The sequence below is a fragment of the Pagrus major genome, chromosome 6, assembly GCF_040436345.1.
Source record: "Pagrus major chromosome 6, Pma_NU_1.0".
In the NCBI taxonomy this organism is placed as follows: Eukaryota; Metazoa; Chordata; class Actinopteri; order Spariformes; family Sparidae; genus Pagrus; species Pagrus major.
This window is the reverse complement of record NC_133220.1, coordinates 25030237-25056197: the sequence shown is the minus strand read 5'-3', so window position 1 is coordinate 25056197 and position 25961 is coordinate 25030237. Positions and strand designations below refer to the sequence as shown.

General features: G+C 42.9%; 1 protein-coding gene across 4 annotated transcripts in view; it reads right to left on the bottom strand.

Moving 5' to 3' along the window:
* The window catches only part of plxna1b (plexin A1b), a 195532-nt gene that overhangs the window by 126197 nt on the left and 43374 nt on the right, over positions 1–25961 (bottom strand). For all 4 annotated transcript variants that reach the window (XM_073468452.1, XM_073468454.1, XM_073468453.1 and 1 more), the window contains exon 3: positions 16203–16385. In XM_073468452.1, coding sequence (XP_073324553.1) covers positions 16203–16385 — 183 coding nt within the window. The remainder of the gene's footprint in view (positions 1–16202; positions 16386–25961) is intronic.

Here is a 25961-nt window from a genome sequence, read left to right as displayed (position 1 = left end):
GTTTCAGACTGTTGGTTGGACAAAAGGAGCAATTTTAAGACATTACTTTGGGCTCTGGGAAATTGTGATATCAATTCTTCGCAATCTTTTTGACGTTCGATCAATCGATTAATCGGGAAAACAATCGGCACATTCATCGTTAATGATAATAATCGTTAGTTGCAGCCTACAGTAAAGACTGAAGGCCTTACTTGACAATAAATAAATAAAAGACAGTAACGAATTGGTGGGATGAGGACTGTAGCCATCACTGAGAAGACATCCTCCCACCAACATCTTCTTCTAATTCCCTCACTCTTTCTCCTTCTTCCTCTCCTTCTCTTCCAGCTGTCGTCTTCACTCCGTCTATGCCGACGATCAAATTAACAGCTAGTCAAGCCTTTCTAGCAGCTAATTGGTGAGCTCTGACAGAGAGATGCCCTCAATTTCCACCATCGCCTTGCTTGATACTCACACACACACACTTTCTCTTTCTCTCTCTCTCTGTACCAACAATAAATCACATGGAAGATCTGGTCTGTGGCCCACGGCAGCCTGGGAGAAATAGGGATGAACACACACACACACAGACACACACACACACACACACACACACACACCACACACACACACTTTCATGCACTCAACACATGCAGAACAATTGGCGTTCTCACACCCACAAATGCAAGAGCAAGAATTGTGGCGCACACACAAACACACATACAGAGAGTGCTAACTCAGAGCTGGAGTTGAGAAATCCCAGTGGGAAAAGCCACTTTCCGGAACATTTTACCCAATTTGCATTGCTTCTGGCTCCATCGCTCTCTCCGAGGAGAGGAGATGGGAATGAAGAGCAAGTCACAGGGTGTGCGTGTGTGTGCGAGTGAATCTATGTTTCTCCTAAGAATGTCATAACTGAGGTGTTAGAGAAAACACGTACGTCAGTTAAGTCAGCACTGAAAAAAATGCATCTTTTAATGCGTGAGAACAAAGAGGGAGCTTGTTTTTTGCATTTTAAATGCTGCATATTTCATCCATCTATCCAAGCATCCAGTTATTCAATGCTCCATTTATTTATTCCCAAACTGTTTCACTGAAAGATCCGAGTCAAGTTTGACTGCTAATGAAATTGGCTCTATATAAATGTGCTCTGAAGAGAGTCCTTCCATGATAAATGGCATGCACATATTAACTCTCGCCGCCTTAACAGACTACACTGGATGTGAATCAGAAGGCCGTAAACAAGCAACACAAACACGCACTCTGGTGAACATCCAAGGTTTCATAACATCAGAACGTGCTCCTTGTGGCTTTTACCAGTCTACTGAGGACCTTGCATTTCTGAACTGCCACACACAGAGCAGGAGAGTGATGCAGGACCAATGCATTAGAGAGATGATGCAATGAGAGGAGTCAGAGCCGCAAGCAATCAGTCTGATTAAGTGTGTGTGTGTGTGTGTGTGTGTGTGTGTGTGTGTGTGTGTGTGTGTGTGTCGCCTCTCCTTCTCCTCTGCTACAGCTCTCCTCCGTAATCCCTCACTTGCCTCTTCCTCAGAGGAATCAGGTTGTTTTTCCAAGGTTTGACATTATATCATCTGGTTAGGTACACGCAGAAGCACAAGTGTGACACAAATACAGCTGTCAATTCATCAGGGGGCCCAGAGAGAGGGGGGATGGGGAGCTGGATGGAGGAATGGATGATGAGAGGGTGTCCGTGAGGTTAGTGAGCCATGTGATAAACCATGCACAAACATGGGCGATAGAATATAAATCTAAAGTATAAAATGCACAAGCTGTAACCAAGTATACATAACTATATAGAGAGATGACTATATAATGGTTGTAATGCACCATTTTGTTGTTTGCCAGATAACACTGGAAGAGAAGAAAGAGGGGATTCAAGCATTCTTCTCTGTGCAGACACAAAACTTTCAGCAAATAAACAACATTTTCAAAATCAATCCACATTACTGTGGACAATATGTCTCACCTGATCTTTACTTTCTGGTCCTGGAGGTCATTAACAATTACAATCCTACCTCTTTATCAGAAGCCCCAATCGAAAGCTAATTTCCCTTAAAGCCTGCCTCTTAACTCTAATCATCAAGAGGGACAAACAATGACCAGGAGCTCCCGAGCGCTACCTTCCCCCAGATTAACTCACCTCGGGCCCTTTCCAATAACTCTGAGTGGCTTTCAATGACCTCCTTGATTTCTAGGGGTGGAAAAGATACAACTGTGTGTACAGCAAACAGATGGCATTTAAACTGCTAGTATATAAAGCAATGTGTATGGTATATAAACTCACAAGGAAAGGATTTATGTAATAAATGGCATTATGTCGTGACCCACAGCACTGATGTCATATCCTGTTGCGAGGTCCTTGACACGCTCACACAGAGACGGTGTGGCAGAAGTCTCCGACAGAAGGTGAGCATGGTACAATTGCAGCTGTGCCAGTTACTGCACATGAACTTTATCTGGCTGCTTCTCTCTAACACACTCCATCCCCAGCGGCAGCCTTGACCCTCTCGCCTCCTCTTCACTCCACTGCATCACTAAATGCAGCCATTTTGGCTCCCGTAGGGCTCGTGATAGAGCTTTGGTCGCCTCCCGGCCACATTCATACCACTGGGCCTGTAATGAAACTATGGATTTTCCATCGGAGTCGTGACACTAACTGCCTGTTTGCCGTGCATCCGGTGTCTGCTGCGCTATTCCGTACTGTATATATGGAGGGGAGAGGAGAGAAAAGATTCCCCATGCAATGCCATTTCTGCAATTCTTTCCACATCTTTCTGGCCATGGTAATGGTCTGTCAACTGAACAGCATTAAGCAACGGCTATATATTGACTCAGAGTAAAGAAATGTGAAGATAGCTTTCACATGGTGTTAAAGGAAGCCAAAATGTAGGGAAGAAATCACAGTTTACATAAGGTTATACTCAGGGTGGGACAAAATATTGACATGGCAATATGTTTTATCGCTTACTCTCTCTTTATCTGGTGCCAAATATTGATATTCTTATTAAAACATGCAGGCGCTCTAAACACATTACTCTGTTTTTTACTTATCAGGGTCAAACTTCATGACTCCTCATAGTCTAAACTACTGTAAACTTAATTTACACAGCTTGAGAAGATGATAGTGAGGCATAGAAGACTTTTTCTGGCTATCTTAAATTGGCACAATAGCACATGTGGACATGGTCAAGTTGCAGTCAGTGTGTGTGTGTGTGTGTGTGTGTGTGTGTGTGTGTGTGTGTATTAATAAGGCTCTAAGCCAAGACAATAACGCAGTGAAATACAAATTCCTGCTTTTTGCGTTTTTAGGGGTATTTTTTCGTCTTCAGTTACACAGACATCGTAATGTATCGAAGATGATTGTGTTGCAATGTAAGTTACTCTGTGATTCCCATCCCTAGGTTCTGCTATATTACAGAATACCCACTTTTTATTGCCTTATTGCAAGGCAGAAACATTTACATCATGTATATGGATTTTCCCTTAAGTTACATTCTATAGTGTGGTTGTAAGCAGATGTAATATCAAAGCAACAGAGAGTATAGACTGAATCCAGTTCGCAGCCACTGTGTTGTGCATGGCTGAGCATGTCCTCGCAAACACACAGCTCATCTGCAAGCGCACAAACACCAAGACAGAACGAACATGCCGAGGGAGTTAATGAGCGCGTGTGCTGCCTCTGCAGTTTCATCTCTCTCTCCCTCTCTCTCACATACATCTGTCTGTCTCTGCCTCGCTCTACCCATACACACACACACACACACACACACACACACACACACACACACACACACACACACACACACACACAAAGGGGTAAACATGACCTACAAGCCCACTTATTTCCAACCCCAGTTGAAACTGCATTCCCAGCACTGTGCCGCTGCTATGTGCAACTCGTGTTGCGTTCAGCAACGTTGCAGCAACCCAGATTCAATGTTGTGACTGTGTTCAAATCCCTTGACTGCACCACAAACATCAATGCTCCCTGTGACACACACACACACATACATACACACACTCTCTCTCTCCCTCTCTCTCTCTCTCTTTCACATCCCTCCTCTTCCTCACTATCGCCAGCCACGGCTGCCCTGACTACTGTTGCCATGGCAACCGAGGAGCAGGCCCGCCACTGGGGGATTTGGAGACAACTTGGAGTAAAGACCCCTATGTTATTGGAGCCTTATTATTGGGTGTGTGCTTGTGCGTGCTCGAGTGTGACCGTGTTTATTGTTGTGTGCTTGAAAACCCTCTGATATCTGCTGCACAATAATAAAACGGGTCTCTCATGGGGGCATCAGTGCAGTCGAAAGCCATATACTCTCACCCTGGTACATGGAGGACAAATACTAGTCAGGGGTAATGACGAAAGCCAAGCGTATAGTAGTATTAATGTCAGACCCACCATTGATTGAACTGCAGGAGGATCTGATGAGTGAGAGGAAGACCAGAAACCCATACACCCATCGCTTTCCACCCCTCCCCTCTCTTATACACACCCTCTGTGCTGGCCCTATCCATTCCAAGGTTATCAGTAATCCAATAGGTTTCCCTGGAAGCAAGCAGTTTTCCAGAGATACAGCCAATATCCTGAAAGCAGAAACATCCGGAAGGAATTCCTACAAAGTGACACAGCGTTCCCTCTCTTCCTGTCTTTCTCTATTACCGGATGAGTAGTTCTTTCATCTGTTGCAACTATTTCTTTCCTGAGAAATTGTGATGTCTCTAATTTGCGGTTCAGATCGTAGTCACACACGGTACTCGTGAGGACTTGTTCCACATAAACACACCTAAAAGCACGCTCCCACATCGGTTGGCAATCACGTCTTAAAATCTATCAATGACGTGCCCACATGCCCATAAAAACACACAAACCAAGGATGAAGCTAAAGGGTCTGGTGTTATTTCTGGGCCACCAGTTCCCTGCCATTGACCCATTAATAGACGCCGCGCAGCTCTTATGGATGATAACACATAGCCAAGAGCCTTCAGGCTGAAGCTTGGAGCGTACACGGACAGAAGATGCAGAGTTAGTGGGATATGATGCACAACGGGTGGGGTTACATTGACTTAAGCTGAGGCCTTCGCTAATGACAAATAATTCAATCTCTGCAGAAATCCATTGAAATCCACTGAAGAGGATATTTAGCTTGTTACAGTGCAACAAAGTGGTCCATAAAGTATTTACATGCTTTGACAGGAGCATATAATGACCAACACTGTAATGTATGGTTTCCTTAGTGACCGTGCATATCTGCTGCGTGGTGCACGTCTTTGTATGTATCTGTACATTCTCATGTTTCCTGTCTGTTTTTCCTATTGTGTGCGCCTGTGTACTTGCATTCATTAATGAGTGTGTGCATGTCAAAATGTATGTGTGTGTGTGCAGCCTCTCTCTGGGGACCCTGTTTGCTGTGCTTTAATTAGCTTAATCCACCAGCAACACATGGACGGGGTAGCAGAGAAGGAGAGGGGTGTGTGGATGGCTGAAGAGAGAGGTGGCAGAGGAGACTATCTCTCCTCCTGCCATTTGCTGCTGCTACTCCTCCTCCTCCACCACCACACACACACACCCCTTCATCTTGGCTCTTGGCAGTGTCCGTAACTGGCCAGACCATTGTAAAACCCAGAGGGAGGAGGAAACCGTCTCCGAAATGGCCACATGTGCTGTCGGAGGCCAACTAAACCATTTCCAGGGGGACGCTGCATTCAAACAGTAGCCAAGCTAAGTGACCAATTAAATATAATAATGAGGGCTTAATTGGTGTTAGCCAATTTAGAATGACACCCTGCAATTAATGTTATGGAGAAGGTATGGAGGAGACTGTTGGGAGTGCCTGTGCTCCTTGTTGTGCTAATTCAGCAACCCAAACCAGTTGTGTGGCCAAGACCATTGTATGGGAAAAGATGGAGAAAGGAAGCGTGTGTGTGTGTGTGTGTGTGTGTGTGTGTGTGTGTGTGTGTGTGTGTGTGTGTGTGTGTGTGAAGAAGGTAGGTGAAGTGAGAATAAGATGGGAGGAGAAAGAGAAAGACTGTGTTGGGAGAGAGTGGGTGGGAGGCGAGGGAGGGAGTGAAAGAGAGGACTGGAGGTGGGAGGGAAAGAAAGAAAGAAGATGCACAAACAAATGCTAGCCTTGGGAATAGATGCAATCAGCTCAGTCAGTCAGCTAATGACTAATTCCATGGAGAAAAGAGAAGAGCAGAAAGAGAGTAGCAATGGTGTGAGTAAATGAAAGAGAGAAAAACAAGAGGGGCTGTGTGAAAGAGACTAGAACTGAAGGGGGAACAAGAGACAGACAGGGAGAAGAGAGATAGATGCATACATGACTAATTAAAGACTCCATCAGTTTGAAACATTTGAACCAAAGGAAAGGATGGATAAATATTTTACCATGAAGAGGAGACTATGAGCTCTCTGTATCCCAGACTCTGGATGGGGTGTGGAGAAGGAGGAATGCGAGGAAATAGAAGGAGAGAGAGGCGGTGAAAAAGAAATATCCCTCTGCGAGAAAGTGAATAACACTCTGTGCCCAGTGAGCCTCCTCTTAAATGCCTAATTCTTCATTTTTAAGGGCTTAGCAGATGGAAATGGTAAAGCCACAAGGTCAGCTGCACCCATAATAGAGCCATTAGCTGTCTTTGCTAGCTCCGCTAACACTAAAAACAAGAACCTAAGCTGGTGCTGCTACAACTGTTGCTCATCTTAATTAGCACTTAATGAAATCTTAACTCTGTAATTAAAGTGGATTCACTGCCCTGCACACAACAACTAATAAAAAAACAAGCCAAAGACATCGAAGTAAGTTCACTTTAGCCAACTGTTACGCTTAAAGATTAGCCAGAGGGCATTAGACCAGCATGGGGGATTGGCTTTCCGCTTGGCTATCACCGACTCTTACGCTAACAGGATTAGCCATGGGGTCACTGCAATATGGCCAGCAGTGGTCAGGAGGCAAGCAGACTAAAAACAGGCAGGCCAGGGGCAAGTTACCAAGCCGGCTAACATTGTGACGAGGCTTCGGGCTGAGGCTTTTCCCTCCAGGGGACACGGAGGAGGAGGGGGGTAATTAGTTAGACGGCGGGAGACGCCACCATGCTGTGTGAGAAGCATGAACGTGGGGAGCTGTTGCATTTGGATTTGTTTGTTTGTGTGTGTGTGTGTGTGTGTGTGTACCTCAAGGGTATTTTAGTGAGTGTATGTGAGAGAGAAACAGAGAGCGAACTCTATGCCCAGCTTACATCGTGGCCCTGAAATGCTCCCAAAGCATATGAGAGCAATGTGGCGACACACACAAGAAAACGAAACGCCAAAAATTCCATTAATCACATTTTTCTAATAAAACACTGTTTGCAAATGTATGCCAGTCCGGGTGAACACAAATGTGTGTTTGTTTCTGTACACACAAACGTTAATCATCTTAACGTCACTAAACCAGAGGAACTAATCAAAAACAATCTATTAAAAATCTATTAGCTTGGCAATGGGTAATCTGATAAGTGCGCCACAGTCGCTTCCCATAGGAGAGAGTGTGTGTATGCTGTCTGCATTCTTCACAGTAGATTAGCTGATTTGATAGTAACTCACATATTTACACCCATTTACACTCGTCATTTAGTGTAATGGAGATGAAGAAGCCTCTACCATCCTGTTATGTACAGAGATTTAAGGGACCCACCAAAGTGTCTTTGTCCTCTATTTGTCAGTCTTCTATGCACGTGTATCTCTCTATAAACGGTTGATCATTCCTGCCACATGATGGCTGAAGGGTTGTGTAGCTTCCATGTGTTGTCGTTAAGGGCTTGTGGAGAGCTGCACAGCCATCTGAGGACAGCCTCTTCTAAGCCAAGGCGTATACTGTGGGGCTGCTGGGCTTAATTGCAAGGAAATGAGCACGCGAGACGTTGTGTGAGCATGTGTGTTTGAGTGTGTGTGTGTCTGTTTGTGAGCTACAGCCACTGCGAGCCAAAGGTGATCGGTGCCCGCTGTGCCACTCATGCCGAACCCTCTGGACACGTTGCAGCCATCCAACGTGCCGCAGTGTGTGTCCAGGTTTTTATATACCTGCATGAATGTGCTCATTTTTGGCTTGTTAGCTTGAGATATGACATCCCTTCTGGTGTCAGTATACGTGTGTGCATGTGTGTGTGCTTGTGTGTCTTGCCAGAAGTGACTGTGCCCATGGAGCTTTGGCACTGCGCCATCTACCAGGTGTGCCGTTGGCTGTATCATTTGGCATGGACAGAGCTATGCCAGGACACTAAATCCCCTCCTCTACCCACAACTTCCCAATCTACATGCACAAATAATGTCAACATCAATGACAAAAGATCAAATTTTTATTTAAAAGGGAGCACTATGTAGAAGAAATTCAAACTCACTCTTTCAATGTTTACGATCTTAATGAGGTAACAATACAAACTCAGAAATAAGTAGTTATTCCATAACGAAAAAAAACGAGCTGTTATCTGCACTACAGATAAGAGGAAATGTGTGTATTTTTTTTATTTTGTGTCCCTTTAATTTGTATATTTCTCTATATGGCATTATAGAACACTTGCCAAAATCAACGGAAATACTTAAAAAGTAAAAGGTATGTAACTTTGCACACATATATGATATAAAAAGCAGGGATTCTTTGATGTTCTACCCCGAGATGTCTGAAGGAGATGACCTAGAAACAGGGCTAGCCTAGTCCTCTCACTTGGATCATGTGAGCATCCCAGCTTGCATCCAGACTCTTCTAATCTTCCCTTAAAAATGGATTCTAGCATGGTGCATTTATTATTCATCTCCCTCGCTCTTTTCTTTTTCCCCTTCTGTCTCCTTTTCTCCCGGCTTTTCTCTCCTTCTCTCTCATCTACTCCTCACTTTGCCTCATTAACCCCTGGTAGCAGTGAATTAGGATGGGGGGGGGGGGTGCAGAGGTAGTGAATGAGCACAGTCACACGCTTTTGGACCAAGCTGAAGTGCATTAGCGCTGAGATTATCAAGGTCTGAACTGTTCTCATCAATGGCATTAGCTAACATCCAAGCTCACTGTAACTTATCCTGCGCTTTACAAGTGATTAGCTTTGAACATTTCGCACCGCGGTGGTGAAATGAGTGAGTAATGGTTGGCACTGAATTTATGAAGAGATATTTGTTAAGATTTGATAAACTTGCAGTAATTCATAGTGTCTGTTAAGGTCACCAGTGCTTGGGAGAAAGGTAGGAAATGAGGATCATTATGCCAGATGAGGCTCTTGCAGGATAAAGGTGTGGAGTTGGAGACACTGGTTTAATGAGACAGCGTGGGTGGATTCACAAGTGTGTGTATGTGTGTGTGTGTGTGTGTGCAGGAGATGTGGTGGCATTAAATCTTTTAAGAAGACCTCTCATTACTGTCTACTCTTACAATGTTAAGTGATACAGCCCATTTACCAAGACGTGAAAGTGTGTGTGGATATGCAAGGTTGTGCACGTACTTTTACATGCAAACTTCTAACATGTATGTACACTTCAATGTCTATCCTCTCCACGTGTGTGAGTGTGTGTGTGCGTTGTCCTTCTCTTTAATGAGAGAAAATGATTAGAGAAAAATAGCGATCGCTACATCTCGACTCGATGCGTGCACACACAACACTCAACTATTATCAGGGAGAGGGATCTTTGATCACAGACAGAGACAGAAAGACAGAGCGGAAAGAGAATATGTGAGCAGCAGATGAAACGGAGAAAATGAGACGCAGCCGGGCGACGTGGAAAAATATGGATGATTCCTTTTACTAATTCATTACTGTGGTTTTACAGTGGCTATTTTAGTTAGAGTGAGAGTTATGGATGCCTTTTAGATATTGTTTAAGCTCATAATATCCAACAATCTATATGACTGTTTCTCAGGGTAGCAGTCCCCGATGGCCTGAAGTCACACATCTTATATTGACTGTGTGAAATTCTGCCTCTGAGGCTGTCTTTGTGTACAAATATGTGTGTCTGTGTGGGAGCGCGTGTCCACAGGGAGATGTTGTGTGTGCTTTGTTAGGTTGAGTGTGGCCACGCAGGAGGACATGACGACAGATGGGAAAAAGTCTCGGGCTGGCGATGATGAGAGATAATTGATATCAGCGCACTTGAGTGTGCACACGCATACGGAGACACATTCATTCTCAAAACCTGAGAAAAATGAAGTGTTTCCCACATAAATCCACCTGTGGTAGCCTGAAGTAGGATAATACAGGCAAGAAACCATACGTCTCCATCTGGTACGGGAAGCTAGTTCATTTATTGAGCTGATTTCATGCTAGGTTGCGTGCTAAGGAAAGGCTCTTATGGTGAGGAAGATATACTGTATATGCATGGCTTGTCACACTCACATTATGGCTTAACTGGGCTGTATGTAATTGGAAAACGGCATTTAAAATCTGTGCTGTCAGGAGAGAGGAGAAACCGCTGCAGAAAATGACACATTTTGCTGTTAATTTGGGAACATCCTGATAAGATTGGATGACTGATGGCGCTCTGGGAAAGAGCTAAATTAAGTGGAAAAACTCAGTGTTAAATGCAAAGTGTAAATTATCTGTTTTTGTCTTGAGCGCCTCGGTCTGAACTTCTATTCCCTCTACCGTATCTGATCCCTTTCATCTGTCTCAGCATCTCCATTTCTTCAGTCTCCTTCTCATCCGTTCAGAATTTGTGTTGGGGTGTGTGTGTGTGTGTGTGTGTGTGTGTGTGCAGTTTTGTGAACTAATGACCGAGGGCTACCAAACGCCTGCACAAAGCCAGCCTCTGTGCCGTTGCCTGGGCCAAACAACTCGTGGCTCGGCTGGTTGAGCCAAATGATGACACAAACCACACACACACACACACACACACACACACACACACACACACACAAAAACCACACACACACACACACACATACACACACACAATCAATCCTCCCCTACTACATCTACTGGTCAAATGTTACTGGTGTGGTTCCACGGTGTGTTTATTTATTCCGTTTTGGGTGGAGGCCCTCACTGTAAACCCTGGGAGGTGGACATGGACATTTAAATGCAAACCACAGACACACATGGTCTCTCTCTTTCACAAACACACACAGGCGGGGGAGTTTGACAGGGCAGCATTATGCACCAGTAGAATAACAATCATCAGTCAATTAGGCCGTGACATGGTCTCTTGATGGTGACACCGGCAGTCCCAGTGGAATACATCAGTGACTTCACACAGCAATATACACATACAAATGACAACCTGTCACTTGTTATTAACCCCTGCGATGTCACGTGACTGTGTGTTTACTATAAAAACAGATCGAACATTCACCAAAACATTAAAAAAACAAATGTTAGCCTTTGTAAACAATGGATGATTATTTCACGACAGACACATCTTTCCTATTCACACAAAATATTAGCACAATAGTTAGCATCTGTGATGCACTGTATCTGAATCAGACTTTTACGTATTATACAGTATATTTTGTTGTTTTGTTGTTGTTGTGTTATTATACTTTTCAGATTAGTTAGCTTTTATGGAGGTTAGATTATTATTTAAAAGGTATCATATAGCTTCATGTGGTGATTCCAGTTTCGGTAAAGCTGAATGCTCCAGTACACATAGATATGTGATGGATAGGCAGCACTTTTTCCTCTTGAGTATCTTTAATGATAGGTGTCAGCAGCTTTTAATCAAATAAAACCAGCGACCAAACTTACAGAATCTAATGCCAATGCCATTGTTCATTAAACTAACTAGCGTTACGGTCTGTAGCAGCTTTTACATATCAGAACCCATCTGGAAACTGATGTTTAGATTGCAGCTGATTGGTTGATGTCGTCATCCTCTCATCCTGTACGATGACAGAACTGATAGGGGTTCATGTTATTACTCAGGACAACTCAACAGAACCAATGCTAATCAGTTTATGGAAACACTTTGGCTGGTGCATAGGTCAATCGTTATCTTTTTGGTTACGAGATATTCACGCTACACAGGCACTCTGCGACCCATTTTGATGGAATTTAATCCGCAATTGATGAACTTCTTTTTAATCTTTCTTACTTTTGTTTTGTTGAATTAGTCTTGAAAACTAGTCTTATTTTGTGACCTTTCCTGCTGTTTTTTTCACTTTTTATTTTCATTTTCTTCAACAACATAACTGCTTTGTAATACATTCAGTGTGAGGTACAAAAGTTTGCATGATGTCAACTTTTTTGGCCAATTACAAACTTCTACTCCAAAAAAACCCAGAAAGACAGATTGTACAGAACTTACATGAAAAATAAAATAATAATTTAAAAAATGTCAATAGTCAATCCACATAGTCATTAGTTCTGAGCTGTTAGAAGTTTTGCCTCATTGATGCCTGGATCAGATGAATGGCCATTGGGCAGCACCTCCCCACCTCACCCACCTGAGGCTGGCAGGGCCACAATGGGCACACACTGGGCGCTGCTGGGGGCACCTACCACCTGGCACACTGGCCTTGCACACACAGCAGATGGCCCGAGTCGGCCCCCAATGGAGGGCGCAGCTGAGGAATCCTAACGCGTGTGTGTGTGTGTGTGTGTGTGTGTGTGTGTGTGTGTGTGTGTGTGTGTGTGTGTGTGTGTGTGTGTGTGTGTGTGTGTGTGTGTGCAAATGTATGTGCAGTATCAAAAACAAGCACTTATAATAGGTATTGGATTATCGACCAGGATCCTCTCTTTTGTCCGCGGTCCTTGGGCCACCTATTGAGACTGTGCGTGTGTGTGTGTGGGTCACAGTGGATGCCCTTTCATTGTCAAAGCTCAACAGTGCCTTAAAGTGCAGAAGTGGCCGAGAGAATTGCTCCAAACCACCAGTTTCACACAATGTCCATCTGCTCACTGCTTTGCTGCATATACAGGGTTTCTTTAGACCGAATACATTAAACGTAGAGAGTGAGGTTGAGATATGGTACAGTATATGCAAAGCTGGCTTGCTGACAGATGGAAAGAGACACACGGTGACCAATGACAGGCAGAGATAATGAAACAGTCGAAGGGAATGGAGGCATTTAATCCTAAATATTAAGTGCAGCGGATGGCCAGTCCGGCGCTGTGTCCTTGACCGCAGCGGTGTCCAGATGACCGCTGGAATGAGTTAATCACACCAGTGGACATCACCTCTCTTCATCACTTCCTTCTCTCCTCCGCCTCCTCTAGCTCTCCTCTCTATCTGCTTCATCTTTCTATCCGTCTCTCTTCCACTCTCTGTATCCTCTCCTATCTTTGCCCCATCAAACCAGGACTCATTAGTAAAAGCTTCCCCTGTGTGTGTGCGTGTGAGAGAGAGAGTTTGTGTGTGGCCAACAGAGCACAGAGGGACTTCATTAGTGCATTAAACATGTTGTTTGTGCCACCGTCTTGTTGCTCGGGACAACCTTGGGCAGTAGAGAGGGCTAAAAATAGACTCCGAGTGTAGATAACACAAGATATCAAAGACCTTCAAGTTCAGCCAAATGAAGAATGAAGAGATGCTTCAGGTAAAATAATGTTACTTTAAAAAGAAACATCTTCCATTAACCTAGTCAAGAAGATCCCTTTGGAACACACTGGCTGTTTATTTTTATCGAAAAAGCCTTGCAAAAGTTTTGCAATTATCTTTGAAACACAGCCCTTTGGATTGTTTCAAATTCTGTCACTCCATCCCCTCTTACTCTCAAGACAGAAAAACACACTTGATAACTGAATCCTTCTAACGCCATCGTCCACCCTATCAGTATTCTCCCCGTTTCTAGCCATCTCTCCCTTCCACATCCTCAGGCATGGCTATATAAACAGCATTCAACACTAGTGCTCTCCAGAGGAAAGTGTAAGAATAGGAACGCGCTCCATCTTGGCATCATGGTCTGCATGCACTCAAACAAAACTGTTGGATGCTACAAACAGCCTCCTGTAGAAACAGATCCCAATGACTCAAACACACAAAGAGCTGCATGCATTGTTGATTGATCGATTCGTCAATCGCAACAGAAATAATTGTCAACCATTTCCATAAAATGTGTCATTCATTTGCTGGTTCTTACTTTTTAAATGTAAGGATTTGCTGCTTTTCTTTGTCATATATGACAGTAAATGAAGAGTCTTTGGGTATTGCACTGTTGGTTATACAAGAAAAGTAATTGGGACTCTGATGTCATTATGGGCTCTGGGAAAGCATGTTTTGACAATTTATACACTGAACGATTAATCATGAATAATCGACAATGAAAATAATTGTTAGTTGCAGCCCTAACAGTCACACTGACCCACAAAACACAGAGCACAAGAGGACGAACGCGTGCCAAATCAGACAGAAAGAATCTGTTACCACAAGCTATTAATTCAGTTGCTCTTTTAACGTTTTTCTTCATCTTTCTCTTTATTACTTTGCCTTTTTTTTTTCTCTCTTTCTGTCATTTTTTTTCATTGAGTGTTTTTTCACAGCAGAACTCAACCTGGCACTGCTGCCTGTGAGTCTGCTGTGTGAATGCTCCAATGTCAGGTTTTTAGATATTGTTCCTTCTATGCAAATTGAATATTTTCCAAGACCAGATTTCTTGTTGTTTTGGGGGGATTTTCTGTCTGAAACAGAAGGCAGCCAAAAGAACTGCAGGCTTTTTGGCTCTATTATTTCACAAACACACACACACACACACACACAAAAAGCAACAAAAAAAAGCAAAAACAACATGATATCACATTGCTTTCCCAGGTGATGTTCCACACACACACGTACACCTCAAGCGGAGTGCAAACCAGCACAGAGGAGAAGAAGTGACGATAGCTAAATAAATAAAGGGACCACTGCCAAGCTAAGTGAATGGTTGTCACTTTGACAAATGCACAGTGCTGAATCTTAGTCAACATTGTATTGTTTGTTGTCTCTCACTCCCTCATAAACACACACACGCGCACACACACACACAAACCCATGCCATTACAAGCGTGCGCATTATTATGCGTACTGTGAGTGACAAACACACAAACACAGCGTGCATACACAAACACGCATTAAAGGCACACAAATACACAGGCTGATTATACATTCATAATATTGAATGGATGACAGGTCTTGAGCAGTGCGGAGGGAAACGGGGTGAATTCCGATGAGCTACCATTTACCCCGAGAGCTCTGTCCTCCATAGACTGGATACACACACACACACACACACACACACACACACACACACACACACACACACACACACACACAAAGACGTGACACATAGTAACGAACACCCAGGCTGCACACATGCACATTACACAGATAGATTTGTAATGAAGGCATGTTGTAAGAGTGTACATCCAACATGCAATCACAAAGAAAGTTATATACATGTCAACCAAAATATATTTAACCAAACTGTCCGTCTCTTTCTCATTACTCATCCGAAGTGTACAACAGCTGCATCAGTGTAGCCAAAGTTTGTATCTGATGTTGACACAAACCCCCGCAAAACAAGAAAAATCCTCAAGAAATCCACTTCTGAACTGCTCTCGAAATAAAAGTTTCATCAAGCAGAGTTAAACTGAAAGTCAGACAGAGCACAGAAAGTTAAAAACTCCATCCATCCATCCATCACCTCTCCATCCCTCAGTCCTATCCTCTTATCTACCCGCCTGAATTAATCTCCACTCCACAGCTGACCAGGAAAGAAAAGCCATTCGCCAGTCATAGCTGTTGGATTGATTGAAGGCGAGCTCTTAAAATTAGAGGCGAGGCGTTGCGAGGCGTTAGGACACAGCAGTAACATTTTATGTCTGACGTGACCACCATGACAATCGATGAGGGAGTGGCCACAGACTTGCTTTAAATTGCTTGTTAAATGAACAGGTTCTGAAGGCACTTGAATGCCCTGCTGGAAATGGCCACAAGTGAGAAAAAAAAGGAGTCGTCTGCTTTTAATCTGGGTGTAAAAAAGTGCCAGGAAAGTGCTTTTTTATGTCAATGCACAAGAAATTTGCTGCAGGATTTTGGTTCAAAAAGGGAACAACCAACACTACTGGCTGAGAAGCTAATCACCAGCTTAAACTGAGAAAAATGACAGTAATGAGTTGCATCTCTTTATCTAAATGTCCTTAAAATTATAAAGTAAAGTATTTCTTTTCAACTAAAGCGCTCAAGATCAACCAAAAAAAAAAAGACAACTGACATGTCTTCAATTAATATGAAAAAAAAAGCCCAAAATTAAACATAAAATCATTCCTACCTTCTTCAGTTTGCCATTCCGCGTGCCCACAAAAGCCACGGTGTTCCCACGGTAGTCGTATGCCGCCACAGAGGTCATGCCATCATCTTTGTCGATGAAGAGAGGGATGCCCTCGATGGTGCTGGTTCCCCCCAGAGGCTGGTTGAAGTCCTGGCCGCAGAAGTTATCGTCTATCTGCAGCGGCTGGAGGAAGGAGAGAAGAAAAAAATGGTTCAGAAATCAATTCTGTGACAGAGGATGTCATCTAATGTATTCATTTTGAGTCTTACATGAGGTTTGGTGTGTTTATTGTGCAACTAAGACGACTGCACATGTATATTTTTTATCTTGAGCTTTTTTTTTTATGATACAGTAAATCCACAACTTCACACAGGTCAACTTAAATAATCTCCCTTTTTTGTATTGAAGTCTGTATTCTTGAAGAGAAGAAGGACTATGAGAGAGTGAGGAATGAAACATAACAAAGGTCCGGGGGCTGGATCAAGCTCAACACATCAAGCTTTAGCAATTTCCAAGGCAGTCCCTCAAAGCTCCTTTCAAAGCCGCAAAGCTGTCAAAAAGTCCACTTGTGACTCGTTTCCACATCACAGCAGGAGCACAGACACGGGGCTATAGGTGCGTCCTCTAACTTCAGTGCTTTTACTTGATTACGCAACTTGTTTCGCCGCCTATTCAGACACTAGCCATTCACGAAAACACCCTCCTTTCTCCCTAACTGAGTCCCACCGTGCAGAAACCTTCAACATATTGTAAAGTGTTCAGTCACGGCGGTAATGCTGGTGACCATGTGACAATATCTGGAGCATTCCCGTGTCACGAGGGGACCATCGCCCCAGGCAACTCATTGACCCATATGATGCCTTAACCAGCCACCACACACACATGCAAACACACACACACTCACACAGAGTACAGGCAGTTGCCTATGAAGTAGTTTTAAAGTGATGTAGACAATGAACGGATTGTTAAAATAACACATTTTGTACATTTGTGCACAGTCAATTGAAAATCAGTGCTGTCTTTTCCGTCAGTTTATAGAAGGCTTAGGTGCATCTACTGGACATAGGGTTTTGGGGTCCTTTGTCAATAAAAGATAATCAATTTTACATCATTTTGGACCATTAGTTTATCTGTTGGGGAAAAAGTTGGAAAAACTGGAGCAGATAAACAACACACAAAAAGTCAATTACAAAACTTGCTAAAGAAGTTCACTGGAGACTTACTAGAACCATTAGATCTAGGAAAAGTAATTTAGTTAGTTTTGATTTTACATTAATTTGTCTTAGTTGGTGCCCAAAAAGGCCCCAGTGCCTAAGCCTTTATAATGGTATGGAAAACCCCTGTCAGTGTGGTTTTATTAATGCTGAAATGATAAGTTTCTTAATCAAATCAATGAATGACATTAAATTGACAACTGATTTATTAGCAGTTTTGACATTATGATGTCTATGGTATTACATTGCAGAGGTGTCTACTAAAGTTAACACGATAACCAGCTAGACCCATCCTGTCCTGGTCCAAAGCTGCTGTGCTTGCGATGCAAACAATAGCACTGCACTGCTCCCAGAACTCCCAGGCCGAACAGCTAGTTGGACTTTTATCTGAGCTTACCAGCTATGGGCAGCTATCATTGGCAGCAGTTAGCAGTTACTTTAGTGATATGTTGCCCCCCCATTTGTTCTGAGAATGATTTTGACGGATGACTAATACCTACATATTGCACCTTTAATGTCCTTGGGTTTTTGACTATTATTAAGACAATAAACAATTTGAAAAAATTAACTTGGACAGAAAATTGTGAAAAAGGTCAGACATTTTGTAGACTGAAGAATTTATCGGTTAATAAAAGTGTTATAGTCATCACTATAACAGATAAGTGATAGCTGCTCTGCTTTGAATCCTGCTTTTGCAATGAGAGTGCAGGTGTGTGTGTGTGTGTGTGTGTGTGTGTGTTAGATGCAGGGTTTCTGACTGACTGCTATAGTGTGGAACTGAATGGCCGTCAGTGTGTGTCAACCACAGTCCTCCGACGCATGTGTGAGTAAGCACAGACACACACACTTGGAGAGTGTGTAAATGGTGGTGTAATCCACAGTCTTATCACTACATCATCTGATTGATCCACACAGGAGAAAAGATAACACCTCCCCCCCTCCCTCCCGCCCTCCCTCTCTCCCTCCCTCTCTCCTTCCCTCCCTCTCTCCCTCTCTCCCTCCCGATCTGCCTAAATTGCCCACAGCTCATCACATGTCAATAACCCTTTATTCTGCCTTTTTCTACTTTCTCGCTCTTTTTCTCCGGCTCCTTCCAGCCGCTACAGTAACTGAGCAAACATCGATATCCCCTCCCTGTTCTTTTCCACCTCCGTTTATCTGTCCCTTCTCGCCCGATCGCCCTGCATCTCCCTCTCCATCCATCCCTCCTCGACAAGTCGCTCTCTGCCTCGGTCTTGCACCCACACACCTCTTTTGATCTGCATTAAGTATATAGAGGTGTGTGTGTGTGTGTGTGTGTGTGTGTGTGTGTGTGTAAGGTGGTAGGGCGATCAACTGGAGTCAACAAAGAGTGTTCTCCATTTCTTCCTCTCCTCTGCATGGTCATGCCACATAGTAAAAGCAAAGAAAAGACAGTTTAATTGAAAATTCTGTGCGTGCGTGCGTGCGTGCGTGCGTGCGTGCGTGCGTGCGTGCGTGCGTGCGTGCGTGCGTGCGTGCGTGCGTGCGTGCGTGCGTGCGTGCGTGCGTGAAAAAGTGAAAGAAAGTGAGAGACAGGAACACACACAGCCATTACCTCAAACAACTTTCTTTTGTGACCACTAATGGCTGCGGGGCAAATGCTCTCTTCGCAACAAAGGGGACTTACAGGCAACACACACCGGCAAACACACATGTGACGACTTGTAAACCAGAGGACACACATACACACACATACCAAGACACACATTCAACCAAAGCATCCGGTTTATTTTCTGTGTGCACACAGATTTGGCTACAAGCAACCAAACAATTCCCACCGTCTTCATATGACATACGACTAGGGGCAACAATTTTAAACCATATAGTCATGGGAGAGAAATCCATCAATCTGGACTAGAGTCAGCACCACACTCACACACACACACACACACACACACACACACACACACACACACACACACACACACTCTAACACAAAAGCTGTTTGGCCATGAGAGCCGAAGGAAAACAAGTTAAAAGGGTTAATCCATCTTCTATGGAGGAGCCTAACTGTCGAAAAATACCGTATACAGTAGCCCCTTGAGTCCATAAGGGTTAACACACACCACTACACACACAATGTGCACACTAGCACACACACAATAGCCTATATAGGTCTCTCTGGGGCACTCAAGGGTAAAGGTGATATAGCATTGCTGCAGGTCTAGAAGGTTTAAACAGCAGAGATCAGCATGGAATAAAAGGCAGCTCCCTTGAGGTCGGAAAGCATTTTAATGGAGGCTACATTCTGATGTGGGTTCTGCAATTTAAGGCACTAAAAGATTCCCACGTGAATTAGAGCTGACGTTCTGTATGGAAATAATATCCCCCCTCTGTGGTCTCTGCAGGGTTATTGGCTGGAGACCGTCTTTAACGTTCTGCAGTGTTTTCAAAGACGCAGAACTCCGCCAGGGATGAAAGAGTTAAGCCAACAACCTTCCGCTGACTTTGGCTGCAGGGCCTAACAAATGCAGAAGAGGAGGGTTCTTGTTTTGATTTTCACAGAATGCATGGGGCGCTGAATGTATTTTCGGATTTGCAGTTCAATGGGGCTTGGAAGTAGGAGTGCAAGTCAAGTCTGAAAACGGTAGATAAAGATAATGATGGTTTACTCTACCACTATTTCACAAAGTAGGTATTTATTTAAAAAATGATTATACGTTTGTACAATGCATATGAGGCTTGCAACTACTGATTATTTTCATTAATGATTAACTTACCAATCAATTGTTGAAGCTCTGCCAGATACCCAGACTGAGCACATGTAAAACCCCTTCAGCTGATCTTTGACGGGAGTTTTTAAAGGGTCAATATACAGACTGAGAGTGAAGTATTATGCCTCTTATTTGTGTATATAAAGAACATGTGAACTGTCAGTTGATATTCAAGGTCATAGAAAAATGTATGACCAGAACACTGCTGATATAATATACGAGGACACACACACACACGGACACACACACACACACGGACACACACACACACACACACACACACACACACATATGCTGTATATATAACAGCTACAGGACACATGTGTTGCTGGCTCAACGCCACAACTGTGGTGGTTTCCCCTGGGTGGAGTTGCTTCACCCACTTCACACTGCAACACGATGAAATATAGCCATTCATATGGCACCAAACGTGTGTACACACAACTCAGCCCACAATAACACTGACTGATTACAGATGTCTAGCAAAAGGAAATGGTTGAATAATCATTCCACCATGATTGCTTTTTCTTTAACATTACGTCAAGAAAAAATTACTGGGCACACATTACGCCGACCTCAAGTGGAATTCGTCAATAGTAACCTCCATTCAGAGAAAAATGTGGAAACAGCAGAATACAATATGGGCTTATGTACAGCAATATACACAGTGTTGTTGATTGAACACACTGCTGTGAGTTATGGCTATTAAGGTGGAAGGAAAACGTGTGGCAAACACAAATACACTCATTCATTTAGTAACATGTGAATTAATTGGGCAGCATGGTGCATAGAACGGCGCTGTGTTTCTCCATAAAACTTGTTTGTAGAGAGAAAGCTATATAGAAATTATGTGTTTGGATCATGGAGAGCTGGAGAGGACGAAAGGGAGAGGGACAGAAGTGGCCGGTGTTAATGCTGACTCTCTTCTAACTGGTTATTAGCTGTCTCCTCATCAAACGGACAGGCACATACACATCTCCACAAACACAGTAACTACAGTTTTAAACAAAACACGTGATGTGTTAAACTGATATCGATGCTATAGAGGACATGTGCACAGAGTAAGAGAAGTGAAAGAGAGGTGGAGAAATTATCAACCACAGCCACGGGAGCTGTTCCTCTGCAACCCTCCACCCTGTTCTCATATCAGATTATAAAGGTTTTCATTGTGTGCCCGCAGCCACGCACACACCATACGAAAAAGTATGTCAGCAGTTGCAGGTGCATTTTACCTGACGTGTGTGTGTGTGTGTGTGTGTGTGTGTGTGTGTGTGTGTGTGTGTGTGTGTGTGTGTGTGTGTGTCTGTCTGTCTGTCTGTCTGTCTGTCTGTCTGTCTGTCTGTCTGTCTGTCTGTCTGTGCATGCGGCTGGCTCCAAGCAGAGTGAGGGATTCTGTGAGAGGGCAGCTCATAAATTACCCAGAAATCTCAGCAGGCCTTGAACTCATGGAGACATTGCTGGAGTCAAGAAGAATAAACACAAGTAATGCTGCAGAGTTTGTATGTGTGTGTGTGTTCTCACACGCATACATGGATACGCCCTTGTGCTGATTTATAAAGAAGAGAATAAAGAATAGCAATCCTAGCATCTGATGGTATCCATAGTTACACATATATAATACAACGTTTGCCTGCTTTTGTGTGTGTGTATGCTGCTGGGTTTCTATAACCACCTTATTCGAGGCCCCCATGACACCTTGTGCAAAACCAGAAACTAGGGTTGGGCGATGTCTGCAGAATTGGCATGACTCGCCACTTAATTGTGCTCTCTGGTGGGGAGCCTTTTAAATCACGACAAAAATTGTCTTCCTTAGAGCAATTGGTGCATAGATCTAGGTTAGCAACTTTATCCAGTATATCCAATACTATCTATTATCCAATAGTTTAAACGCAATTATTATTGCTAAGCCCACTACGCTAAAGCTTCTAAAGCCTTGAAAGTGCCAATGGTTCATCAGTTATTATGATACTTTGTTACTTAGGCTATTTCCGCCAAACCTTTATCATTTCCCCAGTGACCTCCCCACTGAACTCATCAGGAAACTTGTGGATATAATAATAATTTCACCATTGAATAAAAGACAGAAATGACATTTACAGGTTGGCTTCCAATTACCTAGCTGCCCACTTCAACTAGACTACTGAACAGATGGTTCCCATACATACATATATACACATGCACATTGGAAGAAGGTCCTCTGGTTGCTGTGATAAACCTGCTCATGTGAGAACTATTTCAGGGATTTTGTTACGTCCATTCAACATGAACAATCCAAAAAGCAATTCAGCATTATTTACCTCATGATAGTAATTCAGTCATGACTCACACTGTTGTTGAGCCACTAAACAGACAGTGAGTTTGAATATTAATTTAGTAGCAAACTACTCTTTCAAACCATCACTTTTGCATTTTTATAAATCTGTTGATGATTTTACTTTATTTAACTTCAAAAGAAAACCAATGCTTCTGCCATTAAATACCCTGATCCTCATAAAGAGAACACTGTACATGACATGCAGTTCATAATGTAAACCAGACAAATACACTCACACACCTCTAAAACAACCTCTATGTTTGGACAACGAGGCGTAAATATTTTATAATATTCCTCACTGACGTCAGCTGTGACACCATTGGCCACCATCGAGTTGCATGATGACAAAGGCGTTGATACAAAATGCACGAGGCATTAACAAGATCTTGAGGGAGAAGGGTTTGGTTATACTACCTAAAGTGTTTACACAGGCTGATGATTTAAAACTCAAGCCAAGATGTGTGTAAGAAAAACAATCTGTCTGAGGAAGAAATGTATTTTTCTGAAAACTAATTACAATCTATGACTTGTAGATGCTATCGCTGTTTTCTAGAATGTTACTGGATCCTCACTGATCAATAATTTAGGAAAAGAGATGACTGCACCAATTCCGTATTCATGGGTTGCAGGGTAGTAATTTCTATGTTGAGTGCACTCCAGGCAGACAGTGAAACCTCAAGGAGTTGGCACCTATTCAGAAAGCTGCTTCCAAAGGCTGTCACCACATGTTCAGACCACAACCCAACTGAATGGAAGAGACGGAGAGGAGAAATAATATACACTGTATGGAGTATGTACAGGAAGAAACACAACCAAAAATGCATTCAAAGAAGCATACAGCCATACAACAAGAAGAGCGCTCGTGATCAAAAGCTCAACAGTTCAAATCCCCACACCAGCTGGGGAAATGTGAGTGTGGAAAATGAATGAGTAACACACTTCCTCCCTCCATCATCAACCACCACAGGTGCCCTTAAGCAAAGTACTTAACCTCCAACTGCTCTGATGGAGCTGCTCAGTGACCAGCGGCGGGAGAGTGGTTCAGCAAATTTAAGGCTTTCAAAAGATGTTATAAAACATTCAAATGCTACCTGTAACTGAACCCAACATATGTTTAATAGCAGTGAATGTATGTATTTGACGACCTGGGAATGAAACTCAAAAATCAACCTGAAAAATGATGATTTGCCATTATGAAGAGTAGACCTGTGCTGCTGACTGTGTGCATTCAGCTCATCTACATGGGACGCAAACCATTAAAAAAAACTTAAAGCATATAAACAAACACAGAGAGACTATTAGCATGCGTAATACAGGCACAACCCCTGCCCCACATTTTCTGATTACTCCTGATAATGATGTATGCAACACACCACCCACACACAGTACAGATCAATACATAATTACACTGACAATTAGTATCATTAGAGTGGTGCTAGAGATGGGGATTTGTTGAGCTAAACACTCCTCAGAGAGAGAGAGAGAGAAAGGTCAGAAAAAAGCAGAGAGACAGAGAATTAAGCAGCTCACACACAGTCTGCATGGGGTCTTTTCCAAAAGGTTTCCTATTGTCCTTTAATAACGGGATGAGAGCCACACTTGAGCACAGAGTGTGTCGTCATTGTGAGCTCCCACACAAGCTCTCTCTCACACACACACACACACACACACACACACACACACACACACACACACACACACACACACACACACACACACACACACACACACACACACACACACACACACACACCACTATGATGCAATAAAAAATCGATTCTGTATACAAATTAACAAATTCCTAATTTCAACTCAAATCACCAAATATTAACCGAAACGTGACCCACGAGTACCAATAACGTTTAAGACAACCCGCCCCAATCGGTGTCTCTTAGCTCAACTCATTTAGACTGTCAATTAACTCTGCTCATCAACTCTGGCTCAATTAATCAGGTCTAATTACTTAAACGCATTTGCCGGCACATCCTTTTAGATTAGGTCCGCAGAAATAGGACTGTGTTTTACAAAGACCGCAAGTGAGTTACTTTCATTAGATGATGCTCATAATGATGGATTTAATAAGGTTAGGAGCCAGCCAATTCCATTTCGTCTTTTCTGGAAGATGTAATGAAAATCCGCAGAGAGAAAACCTGATATTACATTATCAATTTTTGTCTCGCCAAATAAATATTAAAGAAATTAAACAAAGCCAGACAACTAAATCTAAGAGCAAATACGGGATCTTGGAAACTTTGTGCTCTACTCCAACCAATTCAGGGAGTCAAGTGTAATGCTCTCCTATAGCGTGTTCTCATTAGCCATAGGGGAAATTATCGGTTATAACATTTGCATCTGTTATACAGCTGTAATCAGTCTCTAGGGTGAAGCACTCCAGCTACCAAATGCAAGCTCCAACAGCAGCAACTTAATCATTAGGTGCAGAAATACCACAGCAATGACAAGTTACCAAAAACCAATACGACAATGCACAAGTGATCGCTTCAGTATCGATTTCAGGTTCAGCATCAAATCTCACCTTTGACACTGATGGTGATGTGACAGCTGGCCTATGCAGCATAAAAAGAAAATGGAATGCTTGAGATTGACTCTTTTTCTGCCACAATTGATACTCTGATTGATTGATGCATTGGCTCATGACAAAGCCAAACCCTGGTCATCCATCTGGCGATCGAGAGAAAGCAGCTTGACATGTTGAATAGTCTTTGGTTAGATGTGAACCTCACGTAGAGACAATACCAACGGTGTTTCCAATGAGAAGGAATGTCCAGAAATAAAGTATTTTTTTCAAGTCCCAATTCAAGTAACTTGTCAAGTGATGGTTTGAGGTCCTAAAAACAGTTTTCCAATTTTGCTAGAAAATCAGTTAAAGCAACATTATGTCACTTTTTTACATTAACATAACAGTAACAAATCGCACAAAAGGCCAATTTCTACATACTGTTGCTTTAAAGAAAACTTGCGTATGATTAGGGCTGTCGCAATGAAAGTTTAGTTGATAATAAGTTGTCATTTAAATAATTGTGAACGACAATTCATTTGTTCTTTACTGTTCATTAGTTAATGATTAGTTAATTACTGATTAGTTGGTCATCAAACACACTGTGTGTGTGCTTGTTCTGAAACAATGTTTCTCATTCAGCACATTAAGAAAACTAGAAGGAAGAAGAAGGGGGCGCAACAGGATTTCATCATTAATAGAGTGACAGTCAAACCTCAAACCGTGGAAACGACATGGAAATAGTGATGGAAATATGGAATTTATGTTAGTGTCATCCAGCTGTTTTTGAACAGGTGACTGGAATGATTCTGTAGAATGATCGCTGTCAGCTCAAATCATTGTGATCAGGAGATTATGTAATAATTGTGACAGACCTATATACAATTAATAAGGCCAAGGTTGTAGGAAGGCTTGGGCAGGATCTGGATGCCTCATCTTCTTTCTCAGCATGAGTTAAATTTACTATTTCAAAGGCAG